This window comes from Lissotriton helveticus, chromosome 6, assembly GCF_964261635.1.
Source record: "Lissotriton helveticus chromosome 6, aLisHel1.1, whole genome shotgun sequence".
Lineage (NCBI taxonomy): Eukaryota > Metazoa > Chordata > Amphibia > Caudata > Salamandridae > Lissotriton > Lissotriton helveticus.
Genome location: NC_136067.1, coordinates 1,279,545,627 through 1,279,569,614, shown reverse-complemented (window position 1 = coordinate 1,279,569,614; position 23,988 = coordinate 1,279,545,627). Strand labels below are relative to the sequence as shown.

At 46.4% G+C, this 23,988-nt stretch overlaps 1 protein-coding gene across 1 annotated transcript in view; it reads left to right on the top strand.

The window, feature by feature from the left end:
- Nucleotides 1-7,525: 7,525 nt before the first annotated feature.
- LOC144762681 (uncharacterized) overlaps nucleotides 7,526-23,988 on the top strand; it is a 72,673-nt gene continuing 56,210 nt past the window's right edge. Inside the window, exons 1-4 of the mRNA XM_078647924.1 lie at nucleotides 7,526-7,585; nucleotides 7,988-8,126; nucleotides 15,119-15,206; nucleotides 20,989-21,076. Coding sequence (XP_078504050.1) covers nucleotides 7,526-7,585; nucleotides 7,988-8,126; nucleotides 15,119-15,206; nucleotides 20,989-21,055 — 354 coding nt within the window. The 3' untranslated portion in view covers nucleotides 21,056-21,076. The remainder of the gene's footprint in view (nucleotides 7,586-7,987; nucleotides 8,127-15,118; nucleotides 15,207-20,988; nucleotides 21,077-23,988) is intronic.

Here is a 23,988-nt window from a genome sequence, read left to right as displayed (position 1 = left end):
GTCTCTCCTCTTTCTTTATCTTCTAGTTTTATAAATGTTACATGCCAATTGATTATATTGTTTTATAAAACTGTTCTTTTGAACTTATGTGTATTAGAGATTGTATTTTATGAATTTGTTTTGTCAAATTTTAATATTTGGCACTTTACAAGTTGTTTTTAAACATTAAATTGTATATGTACGAATATATTTTTATGATAATAAATAATGAACTACATTACTGTTGTTTAAGCGTATTAGTTAGCGAAGGGACTTAGTGGGCCTAAAACTGGGTTGGCCGAGATACCTATCTTGGGTTGTCCTACTTGAGAACGGTTTACCAAGGGAAAAAACTTTCTTCACTGTTAAAATTCATGTCTGTCAAGGACTGGACATCATGACTTTTTGAAGTGGTTAACTAGTGCTTAATAATACTGGTGAAATGAAGTTCGGTCAACATCCTTCACTATGGCAGACAGTCAATACATTTAGATTAGTGGAATCTGAGCACACCATGACTTATGCACGATACAAAATCGATACAAACCATTTTGATTTTAGTGTCTAACGGTCTATAATCACTGATATACCTTCTGCGGAACGAACTGTGAATAAATTCATACCCGCATAGACCAACACGCTTAGTACACAACATATCAGAAATGTTTCTATTTTTTTTTTGTTTTGTTTTTTGGTCCTCATCTCACCTTTCAAGCCTCTGCGGGTCTTATGAAGCCGCCTTCGTTATCTGGCGCCCCTACGGCTTACCGCACTCGCTTGGGTCGTCCGACCAGTCCCTTTGTTTTGTAAGGGACCCTGGTGTAATCATAAGACCAATGATGTTACAATAATCTTAGCTTCTTACCCCAGCTCACGAGGGGGCGCCAAATGTTCGAGATCTTATCCTCCACACCCTCGTACTCTAATCGTGCCATAGAGAATGCAGCTTTAAGCCAATCCTCCCTTTGCGGGGGTAGGGGATCTTTCCACCTCTTGCACACTTCCCTTCTAGCCAACAATATCAAATACAATAATAGACCCCTATCTTTCTGCGAGAGGTTCTGGCTGAGGCGACCATCGTCTCCAAAGAATACCAGTTGCATATTTATCTCTATGATGGTGTTGAAGATGTTCCGTAGATTGTCACCCACCTCAGTCCAAAATCTTGCAAGTGTTAGACACTCATAAAAGATGTGTAGATCGTTGGCAAGAGGTGCCGCACACCAGGGGCATTTGGGGGCAGGGTCAGGGGCGAACTTTGCAATTTTTGCAGGGGTATAATAGAGTCTATTGATGACGAAGAAATGTTTTTTTTTTAAACAGGCAGGTTTAACAGATCTGTACAGGGTTTTTAATGAAGATTCATACAAAGAGTCTGCTGATTGCCCAATTGGAGTTTCCGTCCATACTGTAGCAAGGGCAGGTATTTCTTGGTCCTCGACCTCCAACAAGCTGTTGTACCACATAGAAATTTCCTTATTCAATGGGCATATCCCTTGCAACAAATCTTCAATCTCTCTATTTCCACTGATCTCCCACTTTTCTGCCTCATACCATGCTGTTAACTGTATGTATTTGAATCTTGAGAGCCCCGGGCCGATCTTTGCCCTCAGGTATTCCCAGGGATATATCCCCCCAGAGTCCAACAATTCGGACCAAATTCTGATACCTGCCCTCTTTATCGGCAATGCCAAGCTATCCTGCAGGCAGTCTGGAGTTCCTGGTGCATCCCACACGGGGGCATTTTCAGAGTAGTATCCAATGCCCCAACTGCGCCTGAGCCTGCACCATAATTCCAGAGATGCCCTTAAAACTTTCAGACGCACCCTCTTGAAGAACCTAGGTGACCCAAATTTATATAGAAATGCCTCACCATCTCCTCCCCCTTCCACCCGCACCATTTCGCCCAGCAGCCTCCCCCAGGCTGATTCCCCAGGCTTCACTAGCAGCATCCGTATGCTTTTGAACTGGAATGCTGCTGCGTGCAGCCTTACATCTGGAAGGGCTAACCCGCCTTTTTTTAGTCTGCGTCTGAGTTTTTTCCACGCCAGGCGGACCCCTTTATTGCCCCAGATAAAACTGCTGATCTTACTCTGTACTTTCATCAGACTTTTACTCGGAAATGTTAATGGGATGGAAGAGAAGAGGTAGAACAGCTTAGGAAGGATAACCATCTTTACTAAGTTGGTTTTCCCATAGATGGTCAGTGGACGATTTCTCCATCTACTGAATAGACTGTCAATTTCCTTTACCACCCTCTTGAGGTTCAACTCGGGAATCGTTTCAACTTCCTTCACTACATAAATCCCCAAGTATCTCATCTCTTCACTTACTGTCCCTAGCCACTCCAGGTTCCAACACATCACCTCCATCTTAGTTCTATTAACAAGAAACCCAGAGAGCGATCCAAACTCACACATACACTCCTCCGCCCTCGTGATAGCTGTGTCTGGGTCACTTGTATACAGTATCAAGTCATCGGCATACAGAGCTATTTTTGAGCTATATTGTTCTGATCTAAATGGATAGATTGAATCATCCAGTCTAAGCATCTGGGCTAATGGTTCCACGTACAAATTAAACAAAAGAGGTGATATCGGGCACCCCTGCCTAGTTCCTCTCTGAATATTAAAACTCGCCGTGAGGAACCCATTTAGAAATATTCGGGCAGAGGCACCCTGATAGCAGTTCTGCAAGGTCTGTATAAAGATTGGACCGAATCCCATAGCCTTCAGAACCTCCCATAGATATGCCCAGCAAACTCTATCAAAGGCTTTGGCCGCGTCGACAGCGACAACGGCCAAGGGTTCTGTCCTCTGGATAGCCAGATCGATGTTACCTATAAGGAGCTGTGTTTGTTCCTGGATATATCTACCTGCAACAAACCCTTTCTGATCTGGATGTATTAGCTTAGGTATCAGTTTGGCCAATCTCCCTGCTAAAATGCCCATAAAGATCTTATAATCGGCATTCAGCAGGGAGATTGGACGATAAGAGTCTGCCTTTTTTGGATCCTTGCCAGGTTTTAATATCAGGACTATTATTGCCTCTTTCCAGGTGTTAGGGACCTTTCCAGTTAAACTATACATTGAATTAAAGGTATCTCCCAATGCTTCTAGGAGCTCCACTTTAAGGTGTTTATATATTTCACTCGGCAGCCCTCATGGGTTTTGCGGGCAGGCTAGGCGCTAGGCCCATGGAAGCGCTCCTGAAATTTTATAAAAGTAAATCAGTCGCTCTGGCCTCATATGGTTCACCCCTTTGGGGTTATGTAAATTTGGAACCAATTCAGAAAGCGGAGAACAGATTTATACGGACCCTCCTGTCTGTCCCTCAGTCTACACCGACTTATTCCATACATATGGAGGTGGGCTTAGACTTCCTCACTGATGGGCTGAACATGGCACCCCTGATCTTTTGGTTGAAGACTTGGCTTAATGAAGATCTGCCATTCAACCATAAGATCATGGCTGACGTTCTGTCTTTAGACCATTTTAAAAGGGTTCCATGGTTGGCCTATCTGATGAAGGCGTTCTCAGACCTGGGACGACCAGAGCTCTTTACTTCCCCTCGGGACATCAAGACCCAGGATATTGACATTGTTAAAAAGCAATTCATGGGGAGGGCAAGAGCATGTCGCGAGGAAAGGGAATTAGCGAAACCAGCAGTGAGGAGACATTATTTGCTTATAAACTCATTTGCATTAGCACCTTATCTTGGTTTCGTTACGATCCCATTCCATAGGTTCCTTCTAATTAAGTTCAGGTTTAATTTGTTACATTTTTATTTGGGCAATTTTAAAACATGGGAAAAACCTGAACTAGCACCCCCTGTTGTTGTGATCATTTTTCCACCCAAGATACCATGCACTTTGTTATGTTTTGTAGGTTTTATTTAGAGCCAAGGAAAAAACACCTGTTACCGGTTCTAAAGGAGGCTGGCTTCACACAAGTGAGACTAGCCCTGCTCTACCTACAATCACTGAACAACATACGTACCACATTTTGTATGGCTAATTTCTTGGTGGCTGCAGCTAGAACCAAAAAACATATATTGCAGACCAATGGCCCCTTTTAAAACTGAGCTAATTAAGATACTTGATCCTGGTGTAATATTATATGAACTAAAATTGGCCTTTTCTCCTTTTTATTATTCCTATATATGCTCTGACTTGTATGATTCATTTGGTCACTGTAAATGATTTGTAAATAGTTTGTATTGTACATATTTTAAAGTGTATGAAATGTTTTTATCTCTTTGTATGATTTTTAACTAAATCGAATAAAGATATTTTGACTGATTGACACTCGGGAGTGTATCTGATCCAGCAGCTTTTTTGTTCTTAGATTTATTTATCTGGGCTGCGATCTCCTCTGACGTAAAGGGGGCATCTAAGTTGTTTTTGCTTTCTTCTGAGAGTACGGGGAGTTGTTTATTACTGAGAAATGACTGAATCGAACTTGGCAGGGGAGCCAGGTCTTCCCTATACAGTTCTGAGAACATGGAGAGAAGACAGGTCTGTATATCCTCGGTCTTATTTGAAATATCCCCGCTAGCGTTGATTTTAAGTTCTTTTATATCATTCCTAGCTCGGTCAGTTCTGGCTTTCCATGCTAATAAGGCACCAGCCTTTTCCCCACATTCGTAATTCTGCATCCTACTAGTATCCCACTGCACCCTACATTTAGCTTCTAGTCTCCCTCTGTATTCTGATCTCGCCTCTTCCAACTTCCCCAAGATATGAGTGAATTGCTCCCGGTCCCCGTTGCTAGCACCGTCTCTTTCTCTCTCCAGACCACTTATCTTCTCTTCAATACCCTTTAGTACCCCAGCTTCGATCTTATTCTTATAACAGATAATTCCGTGGAGTTTCCCCCTAAGCCAGGCCTTGTAGGCGTCCCAAACTACATCAGGTGTTGTAGAGCCTGGGTTCAGCAAGAAAAACTCCAAGGACGGGGCCTGCACAGCGGCAATCACCTCGGGGTCCTGCAACTTGGCTCTGTTAAGGGTCCATCTTGATGCTTGCCGCTGTACCTCCTTGATCTGATATAGAAAATTTAGGGGTGCGTGGTCGGACAAGTGACTCGGGAGAACTGAAACTTCTCGTAGATTGGCTATTGAGCCTCTATCTAAAAAAATTTAGTCAATCCTAGATGAATTACAGTGCTTTTTACTATAGTAGGTAAAACCCTTCTCGTCCCCTTTTATTTCCATCCATAAATCGACTAGGTCCATATCGTGTATCATATTAACTAATGCCCGACGTACCTTCACCGCACCTTTGTAATGGCTTAAGTTAGATCTATCCTTCAGGGGGTCTATCAGGACATTAAAATCTCCCCCTATCACGTATTGTGGAGGTTCCAGCATCAACACAGATTGTAATTTGTGAATATAGGCTGGATCGTCCGTGTTTGGACCGTAAAAAGAGGCACAGACCATATCCTGGTTTTTGAATGCTAATGTAACGGTCAACCATCTGCTAGAGGAGTCTGACTGTACTTTTTTTATGTTGCAGGGCGTCCCTTGTTTAATTAATATAGCGACTCCTCTATTTTGGGCTGTTTGTTTTGAAGCATCAAAGCACTTTACCCACGCAGTCTTTGAGAAAATTAAGGTGCTTTCTTCGTGGCTCAGGTGTGTCTCCTGTAATAGACATATTAGTGCAGTTGATAGTTCTAGATGTTTAAGGATTAGCCTTTGCCTCCGAGGGCACCTTAAACCATTAACGTTCCATGTGACAAATATTATCCCTCTATTTTTTAGAATCAGACCTGCCATCGTCCTCTTTTCCTACATGAAAGCATCGACCCTTTTTGAGGCAAGAATTGACATGGATATACAGAAGGATTAAATGAGGTAAGGATTTTTTTCCCCGTTTTTTCCCACTGCACCCCCACCACGTGCCCCCCCTCCTACCCGAACCCCCCCCCCCATGACCCCGTGCCCCCTCTACTCGTGAGGAACCCTCCCTACTAATAGGCAAAAGCCTATTTAGCCATCTGCCCCCCCCCCCCATGGAGCAACTAGGTGATCCCAGTTATTTGTTTACAAAATTTCCTAATAATTACACTTCGTTTTTAATTGAAGACCCATTTGATCTGTCTTGGTCTTGATCTATTTCGACCCCTGCCCCTCTTTTCTGTCTCCAATCTTGGCTATAAGAGCGTCAGCTTCCTCCCCTGACCTGATCTGGTGCATATGGTTATTCCACATTACTCTCAACTGTGCCGGAAACTTCAACTGCGCCTTGGCTCCTAGGCTGTTCAACTCCTCCAGCCTTTTTCCCAACTCCCACTGCCTTGCTGCGGTAATATGTGATATGTCGGATCTTATATAGAAGGTAAAGGGGTTAGAGCTGTTGAAATGTATGGGGCCTTCTTTTAGTGCGGTGGAGAGAATCTGTTCTTTTATGGAGTATGTCAAAAAGTTCAACAGAATCTTTCTGGGTTTCTGCTTTGTAAGATTTCTCCTGAAAGGGTCGCGATGAACCCTCTGTATGTCGTGCAGCAGATCTACCTCTGGTGTATCTTTTAATACTGTCCCCTTCAGTATAGATATGACAAACCCCTTAATGTCGCCCCCCTCCATGGACTCCGGCACATTCAAGATTCTTAGATTATTCCGAAGCGAATAATTCTCCAGGCGCTCAATGTCTTCCTTGAGTTCCTTGTTCTGTGCATACAGCTTAGTGACCTCCGCTTCGGTAGTACTCATCGACTCCATGATCTTAGGAAGTTCCAACTCCATTGCCTCGGTCCTGAGAGTTACCTCATCTACCCTCTTGGTCAGTTCTTCGCATGAAGCCTTTATTGCTGCTTGGTTGGCCTCAGATACTGTAAATCTGTTGGCCATCTCAGCTTGGTTAGTTTCCGATTCTATAAACCTACTAGTGATTTCTTCCTTCATGGTCAATAGTATAGCGGCCAACGTTTCTGCAGTTGCGTCTGGTTTATCTGTATGGGACTCAGCACCTGTGTTTGTACTGTCAGAGGGGTCAGATCGATAATTTGGCGCATCTTGCGCTGTGTTCAGCATATCTGTGCTTCTGGCCGATATAATATCCTGCGTGCCGCTTAGACCATCCTCATCTAGTGCCGAATATCGATTAGTTAGACCGATGTCTGGATGTATTGTTACCTCTACTTCCACTGGGACAGTACAGTTGTCGGTGCTGTTCCCTTCGGCCCCTCCCTGTGTCGAACCTCCTAAGGTGTTTGCCCCCGGGGTAACTGAGGTGGGCTGAGAGTGCTGAGGGGACTGATTACCCTTATTGTTCTGAGCAGGCTGAGTAGAAAATGTATGCTGGGAAGGTCGAGCTTCCAATGGGTGGCAACTGGAAGCAGAGGTTGTAGTAACGGTGTTAGACATTACTTTATAATAAGTTTTAAGTGAGGGGGTAACTTTTATACTTGCCTCTGCCACTTTAGCTCCTTTATTTTTTCCCCTGCTTTTGATGTTCTTAGGGCTTAAGTACTCTTCAGAGGTGTTCAGCCTGGTTTTTCCCCTTCTTGCACGTTCCTTTATTTCCAAGATAGGGGGTGAAATGCGTGGTGGATACACAGGCTTTCCCTTGGATGAATTTAACACTGTCCTGGCCCTTAATGTATACCTGTTTCTTTTCTCGGGAAGGCTTTCCTCGGTGCTACTGGCTCCGTTTGTACTCTCTTTGCCACCAGCGCCTATGCCCTTGTCACAGCTACCTTCTACATCCATACACCTTACCGAGATACTCGTAAAGTTACTGTTATATAGTTGGGGGTTAAATCCTCTAAGAGCGCTAGCCCATGTACTGCTCTCACCCCCTCTGCCCCCCCCGGCGGCTCTCTGCCTCGCAGCTTACGCCGCTTCCCTCCCTGGACAGGACGCTACTTGCGGTTTCTGTTGTTGCTCCTCCCGCCGCATCAGCTCCAAAGAAACTCCCGCTGGCTCTGCCACCATTGACCCGGAACAGTAACAAGGCAGAATCGCGCCTCTTCCGTAGCCTGGCCGCTGCCTCTTCCCACAGCCAGTACCGGTCCCTCGAGACGCTGACGCCGTCCCCCTCGCTTCGCTCGTGCAGGTCCCTCCTCCAGCTGACCTCTCGTCTCTCACCGCGAGCGAGCTGACGCACATCAAGGTCCGGGGGCATGCTCGACCGGCAAACGGTACAGTGCGATATAATGCGCACCAGGGTTGAAAAAAGATATGCAGGAAATTATAGTGTGGGTCTATAAGTAATACATTTAGATGCAGGAAAACAGCTACTCCATGGGAGAAGGAAGGTGACTACGGCCGTTCAGCTAGCGGCCGCCATGTTCCTCCACCCAAGATATCAGAAATTTTCAAATACACATTTGCCACCTTCACGGTTTCACCACTAACTTCTTCTTCTGTAGCTGTATGTAGCACTTTCTGTAATTTCTAAGCGCTGTTCATAGTCATTGCTGCTATTACCAGATTTTAATCCTACTTCATATACTAACCTCAAAAGGATGGAAGGGTCTGAGAGCCCGGCAGGCAAACAAACTACTTGCTGCACATCACGGTAGAGGTGCAAACCAACATTTTAAGTGACAGAGCCAAGTTGGCAACACTTGCTAATATGTAGCCCTCTCCCTCCCCTCCTTCAGCTTTAACTCCCTTTCCTCTTCTCCCTGGCTGACGTTCTATTCACTTCTCCCCTCCTCTAACTCCCTGTCCTCTTCTCCCGGGCTGACGTTCTTTTCACTTCCTCCCCTCCTCTAATTCCATGTCCTCTTCTCCCGGATTGACGTTCTATTCACTTCCTCCCCTCCTCTAACTCCCTGTCTTCTTCTTCCGGTTTGACGTTCTATTCACTTCCTCCCCTCCTCTAATTCCCTGTCCTCTTCTCCCGGGTTGACTTTCTATTCACTTCCTCCCCTCCTCTAACTCCCTGTTCTCTTCTCATGGGCTGACATTCTATTCAGTTCCTCCCCCTCCTCTAACTCCCTGTCCTCTTCTCCCAGGCTGATGTTCTATTCACTTCCTCCCCTCCTCTAACTCCCTGTCCTCTTCTCCCGGGCTGACGTTCTATTCACTTCCTCCCCTCCTCTAACTCCCTGTCCTCTTCTCCCGGGCTGATGTTCTATTCACTTCCTTCCCCTCCTCTAACTCCCTGTCCTCTTCTCCCGGTCTGATGTTCTATTCACTTCTTTCTCCTCCTCTAGGTGACAGAGCCACGTTGGCAACACTTGCTAATATGTAGCCCTCTCCCTCCCATCCTTCTGCTTTAACTCCCTGTCCTCTTCTCCCGGGCTGATGTTCTATTCACTTCCTTCCCCTCCTCTAACTCCCTGTCATCTTCTCCCGGGCTGATGTTCTATTCACTTCCTCCCCTCCTCTAACTCCCCGTCCTCTTCTCCCGGGCTGTCAAATGTTTAGGAATCTGATGGTCAGTAGTTGTTTTGGTAGGACCATTGGTAGCGACGGTAGGAGCAATGGGTGGTGAAAGCTGCACTAGCCTCCTGGTGAGGGCCCTGGCACTTATATTTTTTTAACAAATTAAACACTGCTGGGAGTAGCTCTCCTGCGGAGACCCTCAGGTTTGAGCAACACATCTCTCCTAGCAGAGAATTGACCTCTCCTGGAGGGACTGCCAGGAAGAGAGTCAGGATGTAGCGGGCCATCTAACCAAGATTATTAAGGTTGGCAGAAGAGGGACACTTTTTTGCCACCTGAGGTAGTTTCTGGTTGGGTTCAACAGGCAGTGGGTATGCTGAGTAATACCAGGTGCACACTGTTGGCAGAAACACATAGGTACCTACTTATTATGATCGACCCTAAACTTTACAATCTTGTCACATTTGAAGCAGTATCCATCGCCACAGGAATCTCTTTGGGGAGCCTTTTGTCAAAAAGTTGGAGAAGTATGTTGCACCTTTCTCTGTCCTGGACAATCTCCAAACGTCTAGCACAATTTCCCAGCAAACGATTGAAATATACTGAAGATATTTCTGATAAGGCAGGGGCAATGCCTCCGACCACCTTTGGGCCCACAAAGGGGGGCAGCACAGACCACAGACCAGCTTGTTGGTGTGAAAAAGGCTGCTTTATTGGAAACAGGTATACCTTACAAATAACTTCCCTTGGCTTCTGCCGTACAAAACGAAACCTCGCTAAATATAGTCTTCCCAACACCCCCCCACCTCCTCCCCTAAACATGGTCCCCCCCTGCAACAATTATAAATACAAATTTGCCATTCCTAAATCCCAACTGTAAACCACACCTCATTAAATCCCCCAGGACGTTGGAAAAAACGCCAACCCAAAAGCCTGTATTAACACACCAGCACCTGCTCCAGCGACAAACCCCCCCATACAATGCACCCCCCCAACGCACCTGCTCCCAATACGACCACCCCAAAATTGTAGCAAACTTGTAAAAACTCAATTGACCAGGAAAGACCACGGCAAGAAATGAAACTACCACCAAAAAAGGGTGGGAGGGAGGGAAAAGGCAAAAAACCCCAGGCACCAAAACCGGCTGTTGGGTCACTTCCACCAAAATGGCGGGTAGTTCCCCGACATGGCCGGTTATAAAGAAACCCAGCCCAAGACCAGCCCAACCAGAGCCCAAGAAGCCCGAAAGGGGCCCAACCAGCCCAACTGGGTGCTGGCTGCCCCCCGGCCCAAAATCCCCCGGGAGGGGCAGGCCTCCCACTGGTTGGCCGCCCCTCCCAAAGCCCTATTGGGCCCACAAAGGGGGGCAGCACAGACCACAGACCAGCTTGTTGGTGTGAAAAAGGCCACTTTATTGGAAACAGGCGCACCTTACCAATAACGTCCCTTGGCCTGTGCCGTACAAAATGAAACCTCGCTAAATATAGTCTTCCTAACAAACTTCCACCCCCTCCCCTAAACATGGGCCCCCCCTGCAACAATTATAAACACAATTTGCCATTCCTAAATTTCCTAACTAGATAACTTCTTATATTTATCCCAACTGTAAACCACACATCATTAAATCCCCCAGGACTTAGGAAAAATGCCACTCGAAAGACGTCCTGACGGCTTTCGACACCCCCACCCCTTAGGCATCCTGACGTTTTGGATATCTCCATACCCCTATGACCTTGTCCAGCACCTCCTTCAATGTCACAATGTACAACTCCATCCCATACCGAGAGAGGTGGACCCCATCCTCACAAAAAAAAATACACTTCCGCATAGCGCAGCTCTAGGTGTTCCATCCTACAAAAACCTTCCTCCTTACAGAAAATTCTCATATCCCTATTGATCTTCCTACGTGCCCTATCTATGGCTGCCGGCCGCTCCGCTCCTCTCTAAATCCTCCTGGGTATAAACTCCGACCATATTATATGGCAACCTGACCACTGCCGCCGTACCTACAGCAAATCTCACTTCATCTGCTTCACCAAAGCTAGGCCCTTGCATTGAACTAAATCGTTCTCCCCCAGGTGAATGGCTAATACATTAGGACAATCTCCCCTCTTGACCACCTTACCCCTTTTCCTTGCCAATGACACGCAAAAAGCCTAGGGTCCAATTCCAGATTCAGACTACTGTTCTTAGCCCACTCAGCACGTTCCACTCGCTTCACAAATGAGTGTCCCATAATTAGGATAGACAGGACTGCTTCGTCGGGCCCCCGGCGTCACCGCACCTGAAAAGACACACATGTAAGACAAGGGAACCGCAAATCAAGCTTAATCCTCCATCCCTACACCCTGCACCCTGATGTATGTCGTGTAGCAGTCTGATTTCCATAGCCCCAAGCGCATGAGCTCCTCCCTCCCCCAACCCTTTTTAGCCGCATACGTCGCCCCACCTATACGGAAAGAATGTGTCCCAAAAACCCTTAGGTCCTCACCCATGGCATGTAGGGCGTGCCGCGGGAACCATAGCAGCTGAGCTGCCGTCACCCTTCCCTTGTCGACCCGGCAAAGAACCTCCCCTATTGCCGCTTTCCTCCTGGACGCCAAACCCCCCCCCACCCTGCTGAGCACACCGCACCTTTCTCCACTGGACCCATGACGACTCACTTCCCCGCTCCCCGTTGGTCAGTGTTTGAACGTTGTAACAGAACCGCCACCTCCCGAGACCTGAATTCCACCTCCTCCTAACAGACCCCCGGCCTCCCCTTGGGCGTCACCAGTTCCGAAACTCGAAAAGCCTCAAAAATACATCAACGACATGAGTGTGGAAAATAGAATGGTCTCCTCCCAGTTGCGGCAAATCGTCAGCAAAAGCTGTATCAAGCCTACAAGCATACCCTCCGTGATGGGCTGGTGCTGACTAACCTTGGCACCCCTCTCCCGCACTCAACCTTCCAATAGACGTGCTCCCAATTACCCCGCTGACAGCGCTTAACCCCACCACAACTTCCCCATGAAAGTGACGGCTGACAACTTGCCGGCAATCGTCGCTTTCGACATCCCCTTGTCCATCATCTGCAGCATAAACTGCACTACCTGTTCGCTCCGCACCCAGCGAGTGTCCTGCCGCACTGCGCCACCTTCCAAGAATTCCCGCCATGCCTGCTCGTACGCTCTCCAGGTAGGAATGGCCACCGATGCTCTTACCAGTTGTACGACCCGGTGTCTCCTATTGCCCATAGTCCCAACGGCACCGGCATCTTGCGTTCGTTCACCTCCGTGGCTAGCCCATGGAACCTCTGCCACTGTGAACGAGACAAAGCATCCGCAATGTCATTGTCCGCCCCTGGCACATGTCGGGCTTGAAACAAAATGTCATGTTCCAAACATCGCAGTACAAACACCCTCATCAACTTGAGCACCTGTGGATCCCTGGCCCACTGCCTATTGACGACCTGCACCAGCGACATGTTGTCCACTTTGAAGATCACCCGTTTGTGTGCCAGGTCTCGCACCCACACCATCACCGTCACCGTCACCGCCACCACCAGCGGAAAAAGTTCCAAGAACTCAATGCTCCGCCCCCGCCTTGCCAATGCGGCGGCCATTCCTCTGCACACCACTTCCCCCGCCAATACAGACCGAAACCGCCCACCCCCGCCTCATCCGATGAGATGGTCACGTCCCATTCCCAGTCCTCAGGAGGCACCATGGGTATACCATTGAAGGCCCGCCAGATGCCATTTCCTCTTTCATCCCCGACAACAATCGCAGATGATGATGCGGCAGCGTCAGTCCGGACAGCGCCAAAGCACGCTGTCTGCTAAATGTACGACCCGCCCGTACAACGCGGCACCCGAAGTTCAAATGCCTCAGAAGGACCTGCACCTCCCAAACTGTCACCTTCTGTTTCCTCAACATGTTGTCCACCAATGACAGCATGTGCACCTTCTTGTCCTCTGGCAGGCGTGCTTTTATGGCCACGGAGTCGAGCTCTATCCCCAGATATTACAGCACCATGCTGGGGCCCTGCGTCTTCTCTGCCGCCAGGGGCACACCCAGGTAGCCCATGAGTTCGGTAAAACTGTCCAGCTGCTTCTTAAACCCGCGGAAGTCTACTATCTGGACGCTGGGAGATCGAATAGAGTTGGGTCAGTGGGCGTCACCCTTGCAAATAGCAGTTGGAGGCCTTAAATACCTGGGGGTGTTTCTGACGGCTTCGCCCGATGTCTCCTGGGAACGCAACATAGTGCCGGTGTGGGACAGGGTTCAGTCCGAAATGAAATCCTGGGCCCGAATGCCTCTTAATATATATGGTAGGTCAGCAATTTTTAAGATGGTCGCCCTCCCATGTCTATTATACCAATTACAGAATCACCCGTTCCCAATCCTGTTGCGTTGGTTTCGACAAGTGAACTCGGCTCTGGGACAGTTTTTGTGGGCCGGAGGTGCCGTGCGCATGGCTCTTCATACCTGCTTTTTGTCCACGTACTGTGGTGGGTTGGCCACGTCAGATATCCTGTCATACTATCAGGCGTCCCACCTCCTTATCCTAAATGAGTGGTGGTACGGGGACAGAGATGATCCAGCATACGCCCTTGAACGCTATTTGATGGAGCCGAACTCGCTTCACACTATTCTGTACTCGGCGCGGTTTAGGAAGGGATTGCCTAGTGCTACACAGGTGGTCTTTCTGATTTGGTGACAGGCGCTGCACCGTATGGGGTGGTGGGGTAAGCTTACTGAAGAGACCCCGCTTTGGCGAAATGGCCAACTTCCGACGCTGGCGTCCCTGCAGGGTTTCCGGGGTTGGGATTCTATTGGAATCTCGAACTTGGGACACGTTATGTGGGGCACGTCCCTTAAGTCATTTCAGGAACTAAGCCAAGAATTTTGCATGCCCCTGACGCAGTTCTTTAGGTACCTGCAGTTTCGCCATGCCTTTGTCAGGACAAACACTACGTCGTCTCTTATCTTGTCTTGAAGAGAAATTCCTGAGACGAGTAGCAAATTCGCAGGTACGCAAGGGACCAACCTCCCTAGAGACTAACCCTTACCTTGAGGAATTATTATACACTACAAGATATAAACTAGACAAAGGGGAGGAGGGCCGGTACTGGACGTAGTGTTCTTGCTGACGACCTGCGAAACAACAAGAACCCTAAGATTAATTCTTAGCTCAATTCTCTTAATGGATTACAACTATCTATCTATTGTTCTCTTCCTAAAAGTTCTAACTTTCGCCTACCTGCGTACAGCTGTTGTCCGTCTTTCGTCCAGTATGTCTTTCTTGTCAGTTGAGTCGGGTGATTTTCCGTCCTCTGTGTAGTTGTCTTTCAGTTAGTGTAATCCCTTGAAGAGCATCACTGAAATAAACAAATAGCTTGTTACCAAACCCTTCAGACACCTAAGTTACAATTTCCCCCTTCAGTCTGAGTCCTTCAATAACACACCACACTCTCCAGTAAACTTACTCTGTGTAACGATCTGTGTCTTCACTCTGTGACTTGCAATCTAAATAAAAGATTTCACCAAGCGAGAAAACATAACAGGCATGACTTTCAGAAATATCCTCTTTCTGATTACAGGGCTCACCTCTTTACACTTTCTTTGATAGAGAATACAAACTCCTAAAATTAGAATTCTAACATCAAAAACCTAGCTGTATTAAACATCGAATCCAAAGTCTTTGTGAAGTCTCTTAGTAAGAGTTCCAGAAATTGTTCGGGGTTCCTTTCTTGTGAAGGGCGCCTTAAACTAAAAGAAATAACTCTTGTCTCTTTTGTCTTTTGTCTTTGCAGGTTCCGTTTTCAAAATGAAAGTGCTGAGCTGTTTATCTCTCAGGAAGATGCCGAGGATGCAGACTGAAGTTCCAGGATCTTCATTCAGGTAAGCGGCCGTCTTCGAGAGCGAGGGAAAAACACACAACCTTCCTCTGAGTAAGCGGAAGGCAAAGCGCCTTCCAGAAGGCTGGGTGCGGTTTAAATACTCGACCGCACCCAGCCGCACCCCACGCTTGCATGCGCTCAGCTGAAACGGGCTGATGCGCACGCGAGAGAACAGCATACAAGTAATTGGCCAGAAGCGCTCTTACTGCACTAACCTCGAGTTCTTGACCTAAAGCGCCCCTGCTGTACCAAACCTTAAAGAAAATAAGATGATACTAGACATGTCCCAAACAGAATGATTTCTTTGAATCAGTCACGAAGTGAAAGTCATAAATCAGGTTACAAAACATATAACATAAATCAGTAACAATACACAAACCCTCATGACACATCACAAAGGAGTGCTGGTGCACGGGAAAGGGGCGGGTCTTTTTTAGGCGAATACCGCCATTATGACATTTAGGCTTCCAGAGGAGGCTTTTAAAAGGAGGCGTGACAGTACTCCCTCCTCAAGATCCCTCCTAAGACTGTTGCAATAGGTTTTGGTTTGGAGGGGTTTTGCATATGAAAAGACCTTAAAGCCTTTGGAGCATTTTGTAAATGAGCAATAGGTTCCCATGACCGTTCCTCAGGACCGTACCCCTTCTAATCTACCAAGTAGAAAAGCTTGCCTCGAATCCTTTTGGAGTCCAGAACCTTTTTGACTTCAAATTCAGGATGTCCATCGATTAAGATGGCAGAAGGAGGTCGGATCAACCGGGTTTGAGGATCAAAAGATTTAATTAAGGATACATGGATCACCGGATGGATTTGATACTTCTGAGGAAGGAGTAATTTCACACAAACCGGGTTGATAACCTTTTCAATAGGAAACGGACCAATAAACCTGGGGTTAAATGTTTTTAATTCCTCTTATAGCCAAATGTTTAGTACTTAACCAAACCTTGTCTCCAGGACTGTACTGGGGTTGTTCTCTTCTGTGTTTATCAGCAGCTTTCTTTTGACATTCTTTAGTTTTGGCCAAGGAGTAAAGTGCTTCCTCATGAATAGAAGACAAACCAGATATATAATCGTAAATTGCGGGTACAGAATTATGTGTCTTCATATCTTCTGGAAAATTCTTAGGGTGAAAGCCATAATAACAGAAGAAAGGAGACATGTTTGTGGTCGAATGTTCTGCGTTATTGTATGCAAATTCTAATGTGCTTAAAAGGTCTGACCAATCACCTGAAACTGTTGTCAACATGCAATGAAGGTATTGTTCTATGGTTTGGTTAGTGCGTTCGGTTAAACCATCAGTTTGGGGGTGGTAACTGGATGACAAACGAATATCCATTTGAAGAAGAGAACTCAAATTCTTCCAAACATGAGATATGAACTGGGACCCCCTGTCAGAAATTACTACTGATGGAATCCCATATAATCTAATGACATGCACAACCATTAATTTTGCTAACTCCATGGAGGTAGGAAGTTTTTTCAGAGGGATAAAATGAGCCATTCGTGAAAACTGATCTACGATTGTGAGAATAGTAGTATACCCTTCTTGTGTTACTGGAAGCTCAACAATAAAATCCAAAGATATGGAATGCCAAGGGTGAGGTGGAATAGGAAGAGGCGTTAATAAACCTCTAGGAGGCTGATGAGAGGCCTTATGTTGGATACAAACACTACAAGTGGTTACATAACATTGAACATCCTTAAATATTGTAGGCCACCAAAATTGTCTTTTAATCAATTCGTAAGTCTTGGCCACCCCCGGATGAGCTGAGAGAGGGGTGTCATGAAGGAGGTGGATAATAGTGTCCTGTAGAGTTTTAGTACATAAAGAAGCTCGTCTCTCTCCAGGAGATAGGGGTACTCCTTTTTCCATTCTTCTAGACTTTTCTTTTTTAGTTCTTTTTTAATAAACATGCCTGAAAACAAGCAGTTGGTAAAACCGGATGGACCTCAGCTTCTTGTTCCAAATTACTTTCTCCTAAGTGGGACAAAGCATCAGCCTTCAGATTTTCCTTTCCTGGACGATAAGTAATTACAAAGGTGTAGTCATTAAAGAAAAGGGACCATCTTAATTGTCTGGCTGATAAGGCTTTTACCTTTTGTAAAGCTTGCAAATTTCTATGGTCTGTATAAATAGTGAGTGGGTGACGCTCCCCTAACAAGTAGTGACGCCATTCTTCGAAAACTGCCTTTATAGCCAATAGTTCTTTATCTGCAATTGCGTAATTAAGTTCTGCTGGGGACAACTTTCTGGAGTAATAGGCTAAGGGATGCATTTGTCCTGTTTCCAAATTTCGTTGTGACAGAATTCCCCCCAAAGCAAACTGAGAAGCATCCGCCTCAACGATGAATGGTTGTTTAGGATCTGGATGACTCAGAATGAGAGCTGATGTAAACTTTTCCTTTAGTTCTTGGAAGGCTTGGTCGGCGGATTCTGTCCAGTCAAATTTTACTCCTTTTCGAAGTAATTTGGTAATGGGAGTTATCATCTGGGAGAAATTCTGGATAAAACGACGATAGAAATTTGCAAACCCTAGAAAGCTTTGTATCTGCTTCACAGATGAGGGTCTGGGCCAAGACCTTACAACTTCCACTTTCTTAGGGTCCATTTCAATTCCTGAGGGACTAATTATGTAACCCAAAAAATCCACCTTGGACACACGGAAAAGACTCTTTTCCAGTTTCACGTACAAAGAATTAGAAAGCAGTTTCTGAAGAATGGCGCGCAAACTTGTTGTACATGTTCTTCCTCTGTCTGCGAGTAAATCAAGATATCGTCGATATAGACCACACAACAGACATCAATGAATTCATGCAACACTTCATTTATAAAAAATTGGAAGGCTGCAGGAGCGATACAGAGTCCAAAAGGCATAACTTGATATTCGAAAAGACCAAATTTGGTACGGAATGCTGTCTTCCATTCATCGCCTTTTCGGACTCTGACAAGGTGGTAAGCTCCGCGCAAATCCAATTTTGTATAAATGGTTGCCTTTTTTACTTGGTCTAAAAGAGTTGGAATTAAAGGCAGAGGGTATCTGTTCTTTATGGTTACATTGTTCAGGGCTCTATAATCAATGCACGTTCTTAATTCCCCTCCACGTTTCGGAATGAAAAAAAGAGAAGATGAAACTGGAGACTTAGAGTGCCTGATAAAGCCATTAGCGAGGTATTCATCCAGGTATTCTCTTAAATGTTCATTCTCTTTTTCTGTCAAGGCATAGATTCTGCTGCAAGGCAGAGTTGCCCTGGCACAAGATCAATTCTGCAATCAAAATCCCTATGGGGAGGAAGAGTGTTAGCCCTTTTTTTATCAAAGACGTCCAGTAAGTCCGAATACACTGTGGGCACTCCTTCTAGGAGCAGAATACTAGAAGAGTCTGTAGAAAAGTCAAAACCTTGAATTGTGTCTTCAGATCTGTCTAACAAAAAACATTTACTCAAACAATGGTGAGCCTTAAAAGTCAAAGTTCTTGTTTGCCAATCGATATTAGGATTGTGTAAAACAAGCCAAGGGATTCCCTAAATGAGTTTAAATTGGGGAGCGTCAATGACATCAAACTGGATGTTTTCTCTGTGGATAGGCGAACAGTCCATTTGTAAAACCTCAGTTTGTTTGTTAATGAGTCCAGAAGTCAACTCCTTACCATCTACTGCCCTCACAGTCTCTGGGTGAGTCTTTTGAATAGAGTTAAACCCTAAATGTTTCAAAAAATGTGTGTCAATAAAATTTCCAGTTGCCCCAGAATCGATTATTGCTTCTACTTTCACGGAACTAACTGGATTGACTAAACTCTTTAATTCCACTATGATACAGAAATGTCGACACCCTTGGGTGGGACAGTAGAGGCCGAACTAGAACTAACACTCGACAAACTGACCTCTTCTTTTATCGAGCGTTCTAGTTTTCCGATTTTTCTGAAGTTAAAGCTACTTCAGAAGACTTGGGCTTCCCTTTGTTAGGTTTAGAAGGACATTCTTTCCCGAAATGTCCAGCCTTACCACAATATAAACATTGGTTCATTTTCTGTCTTTTTTCTTTTTCCTCTCTTGTTAAAGGTCCCCAAATAGATCCTATCTGCATAGGTTCAACCTGATCTAAATTCTGAGTCGTTTCACGGGGGGTCGAGCCCCTTTCCTTTTGAAGCAAAATTTTGTGATCAAATCTTCCTCTTTCTCCTTTTCTTTCAGAGAGCCTATGATTCAATTTAACAACTAGGTCAATAAATTCACTAATCTCTTCCGGAGGTTCCAAGATTTGGGTCACCATGTCTTTGAGCTCGTCTCTTAAGCCGCGATAGAACAAAGACATCCTTTTTTCCTGTGGCCAATCTGCTTCTAAAACTAAGCGATTAAAAACTGAAATATAGTGAAGCAAATCAGACGAACCCTGTTTTAAATTCAAGAGTTCACTGTCCGCAGATTGTACAAAGACATGCTTCGCAAAGATCTTTTTTAAGGATCGTTCAAAATCCCTAAAATTGTATAAAACTTGGTCGTCTCTTTCCACCAAAGGGATGGACCATAGCGCTGCGTCCCCTCCTAAATAGGATAGCATAAAAGCCACCTTGGAAGAATCGTCTGGGAAAGCTGTGGTTTTGGCCAAAAAATGTAAATGGCACTGATTAAGAAAAATGGAAAATTTGTTTGGGTCTCCGTAAAATCTCTCTGGTTGAGCTAAAGGCGTTGGAACTGGTGTGACTACTTGAATTTGAGTCTGAGCTTCGGAAGAGGAGGCTCCAGCCAGGAAGGTAGCTGGTTTTTGAATTGGCTTTTGTTGTTGTTGTACTGTAGTATGGAGAGAAGCCATATCTCTACGCAAGACTTCATTTTCTTGTTTTAACTCATTTAACAAAGCTGCTATGTCTTGTAGGGATACTTGGTCCATTGCGTCCAGGCGAGTTTAATCTACTTGGGCTTTGCCTTCTGTCAAGACAAACACTACGTCGTCTCTTACCTTGTCTTGAAGAGTAATTCCTGAGACGAGTAGCAAATTCGCAGGGACGCAAGGGACCAACCTCCCTAGGGACTAACCCTTACCTTGAGGAATTATTATACACTACAAGATATAAGCAAGACAAAGGGGAGGAGGGCCGGTACTGGACGTAGTGTCCTTCTGACGACCTGCGAAACAACAAGAACCCTTAGTTTAATTCTTAGCTCAATTCTCTTAATGGATTACAACTATCTATCTATTGTTCTCTTCCTAATAGTTCTAACTTTCGCCTACCTGCGTACAGCTGTTGTATGTCTTTCGTCCAGTATGTCTTTCTTGTCAGTTGAGTCGGGTGATTTTCCGTCCTCTGTGTAGTTGTCTTTCAGTTAGTGTAATCCCTTGGAGAGCGTCACTGAAATAAACAAATAGCTTGTTACCAAACCCTTCAGACACTTAAGTTACAATTTCCCCCTTCAGTCTGAGTCCTTCAATAACACACCACACTCTCCAGTAAACTTACTCTGTGTAACGATCTGTGTCTTCACTCTGTGACTTGCAATCTAAATAAAAGATTTCACCAAGCGAGAAAACATAACAGGCATGACTTTCAGAAATATCCTCTTTCTGATTACAGGAATCACCTCTTTACACTTTCTTTGATAGAGAATACAAACTCCTAAAATTAGAATTCTAACATCAAAAACCTAGCTGTATTAAACATCAAATCCAAAGTCTTTGTGAAGTCTCTTAGTAAGAGTTCCAGAAATTGTTCGGGGTTCCTTTCTTGCGAAGGGCGCCTTAAACTAAAAGAAATAACACTTATCTCTTTTGTCTTTTGTCTTTGCAGGTTACGTTTTCAAAATGAAAGTGCCGAGCTGTTTATCTCTCAGGAAGATGCCGAGGATGCAGACTGAAGTTCCAGGATCTTCATTCAGGTAAGCGGCCATCTTCGAGAGCGAGGGAAAAACACACAACCTTCCTCTGAGTAAGCGGAAGGCAAAGCGCCTTCCAGAAGGCTGGGTGCGGTTTAAATACTCGACCGCACCCAGCCACACCCCACGCTTGCGTGCGCTCAGCTGAAACGGGCTGATGCGCACGTGAGAGAACAGCATACAAGTAGTTGGCCAGAAGCGCTCTTACTGCACTAAACTCGAGTTCTTGACCTAAAGCGCCCCTGCTGCACCAAACCTTAAAGAAAATAAGATGATACTAGACATGTCCCAAACAGAATGATTTCTTTGAATCAGTCACGAAGTGAAAGTCATAAATCAGGTTACAAAACATATAACATAAATCAGTAACAATACACAAACCCTCATGACACATCACAAAGGAGTGCTGGTGCACGGGAAAGGGGCGGGTCTTTTTTAGGCGAATACCGCCATTATGACATTTAGGCTTCCAGAGGAGGCTTTTAAAAGGAGGCGTGACAGCCATTGCACCCGCACTGGAGGGACTGGACTCTCTGCCCGAATTTAGCCCACTAGAAGCAAAGGTGTTCATGGGGGATCTAGAAGACAAGAAGATATCCCGTATTTATCAGACCCTGGTTATACACTGTTCGTCGTCCTTACAACATCTGTGGGAGGTTTGGGCAGGGGAAGTGGGGGAACTGGAGGAAGAAGACTAGCGGGAAGCTCTCGAGGCCCCAAGGGGAGCGGCTATCGCTGTACGCCTGCACTTTATCCAATTTAAATATTTGCATAGTGCCTATTACACCAAAGAGAGACTGTGGAAGGCAGGTTTGATTGCGTACCCCGACTGCCTGAGATGTGGTCAAGCAGTTGGCACTTTCCTGCACACAGTGTGGAGTTGTGACAGATTGATGCAATGGTGGACGGGTGTATGGGACTGCCTGTCGGAGGTGCTGGGCTGGGAACTCCCACGCACCCCCAAATTGGGGCTTCTTCATGTCCTTGAGGGAGTTGGGGGCAACATCTATAAGAGACATCTGTTGTTACTGGGCCTTACGGTCGCGAAGAGGGATATAGCTAAGGCCTGGAAAGATCCTCGGGCTCCTAGAGGGACATTATGGAAGCAGGGCCTTGATTTTTGTATGGGATTGGAACAGCCTGTGTATGAAGCCAGAGGATGCCCTAAGAAACACTACAAAATATGGAAACGATGGGCAGATTACCGAGGGATATGGCTGGAGCCGTCAGCAATGCTTAGAGATAATGAGGGGCCAATGTGATGGTGATAAGGGGCGTTATAGTACACGGAGTGTTAGTATATGGATTCCACTTCTGCATTGTACAGGGACAACCTGTGCGGGGGGGAATTAGGGTAGGGGGGGAGTTAAGGAAGGGGGGGATAGGTGTGTGGAAGGATGTTGGGAGATTGGGGGGTATAGCTATATGCTTTATGGATCGTAATTGATGATGAAATGACTTGATTGCAGTGCCTCCGGGGCTCGGAGTGCTGCATTTGTATTGTGATCTTTCAATAAAAAGTGTTGTTAAAAAAAAAAAAACTGTCCAGCTGCTGCTGGCAGTCCGCCGAACCAGGCCGCCCCAACAAGAAGAAGTCATCCAGGTAGTGCGTCACCGTCTCATTGCCTGTGTGCCAGGAAAAAGCCCACTGTAAGAAGGTACTGAAATGCTCAAAAACGCGCACGAGATCGAACACCCCATGGGCAACGCTTTGTCCAGAAATATGTCCCGCGTCAAACTGGATCCCCAAGAGCTGGTAGTCATCCGGGTGTACCGGTAGCAACCGGAAGGCCGACTTGATGTCGCATTTTGCCATGAGGGCGCCCGCCCCCACCGACGCCACCAACCGCCGTGCCACATCCACAGAAGAGTAGGACATATAATCATTTACCGACGTCCCTTCCGGCCACGACAGATGCTGAATCAGGCGATATTGACCCAGATCCTTCTTCGGCACTACGCCGATCGGAGAAATAATCAGATCCTGAATGGGGGCCTCCTGAACTGGGCCTGCCATCCGCCCTTCCTGCACCTTGACCAACTTGTCCCATGCCACCACCATGTGTGAATTGACCAATTTCAGATTTTCGGCCCATCTGGCAATTCTCGGACCCTCGTACCCCAGCCAGAAACCCTCCCGAAACCCTCGCCGTAACACACTCGCGTCTTCGGTCTGTGGGTAAGCCGCTAGGAGTGTCTCCAGCCAGTCCTGTCTAACCGGCGTATGAGCCTTTTCCCAGTGCCCCCGGACCCCCCTTTCCTCCCCTGCCCCTGGTCTGTGGCCCTGTCGTCGTGGACTGCTGATTCTGAGTGCCGCCCCCAACTCCCCAGCATTGCACCACCGGGTGTCGCTTCCTGCATTTAGAGCATTCATGTTGGAATCTACAATACTGTCTGGCACACGGCCCTTTGTTGTAGTCCGAACAGGCTCCCACAGTGGCCCCAGCAACACCCCTCTCGGGTGTGGCGGGCCGGAAAGGGGCGAGGCACGAGCGACAGACAGCTGTCCGTATAGATTGTTTTCCCAAAATTTGCCCCCCATGGTCTGCTGATACAAATCCGAGTCGAGTTCCCCCCACTTCGCCTCTGGGTCCGCCGCCAAGCGTGCTCAAAACTCTTCATCATAATGAGACCATGCATCACCCCCATATGTGACCTGCGCTCGCCAGATCACGTCCATATACTTAAAAAGCGCAACCGATCGGTCCCGGTACTTCTCGCAGTACACGCTGGCGAATATCAGAAAACACACCGACCAATTGTCTATGTTCAGGGGAACCTTTGGCCGCGTTGCCAATTCCTGTTCTTCTTCCTTCGACCCATCATTCGCTGTCAGCTCACGGTGCAGGAGCTTTAGAATATCCACATAGTCCTCCTTCCAAATCTTCTCCTTGGCGGCCAGCGACAAGTGCGCC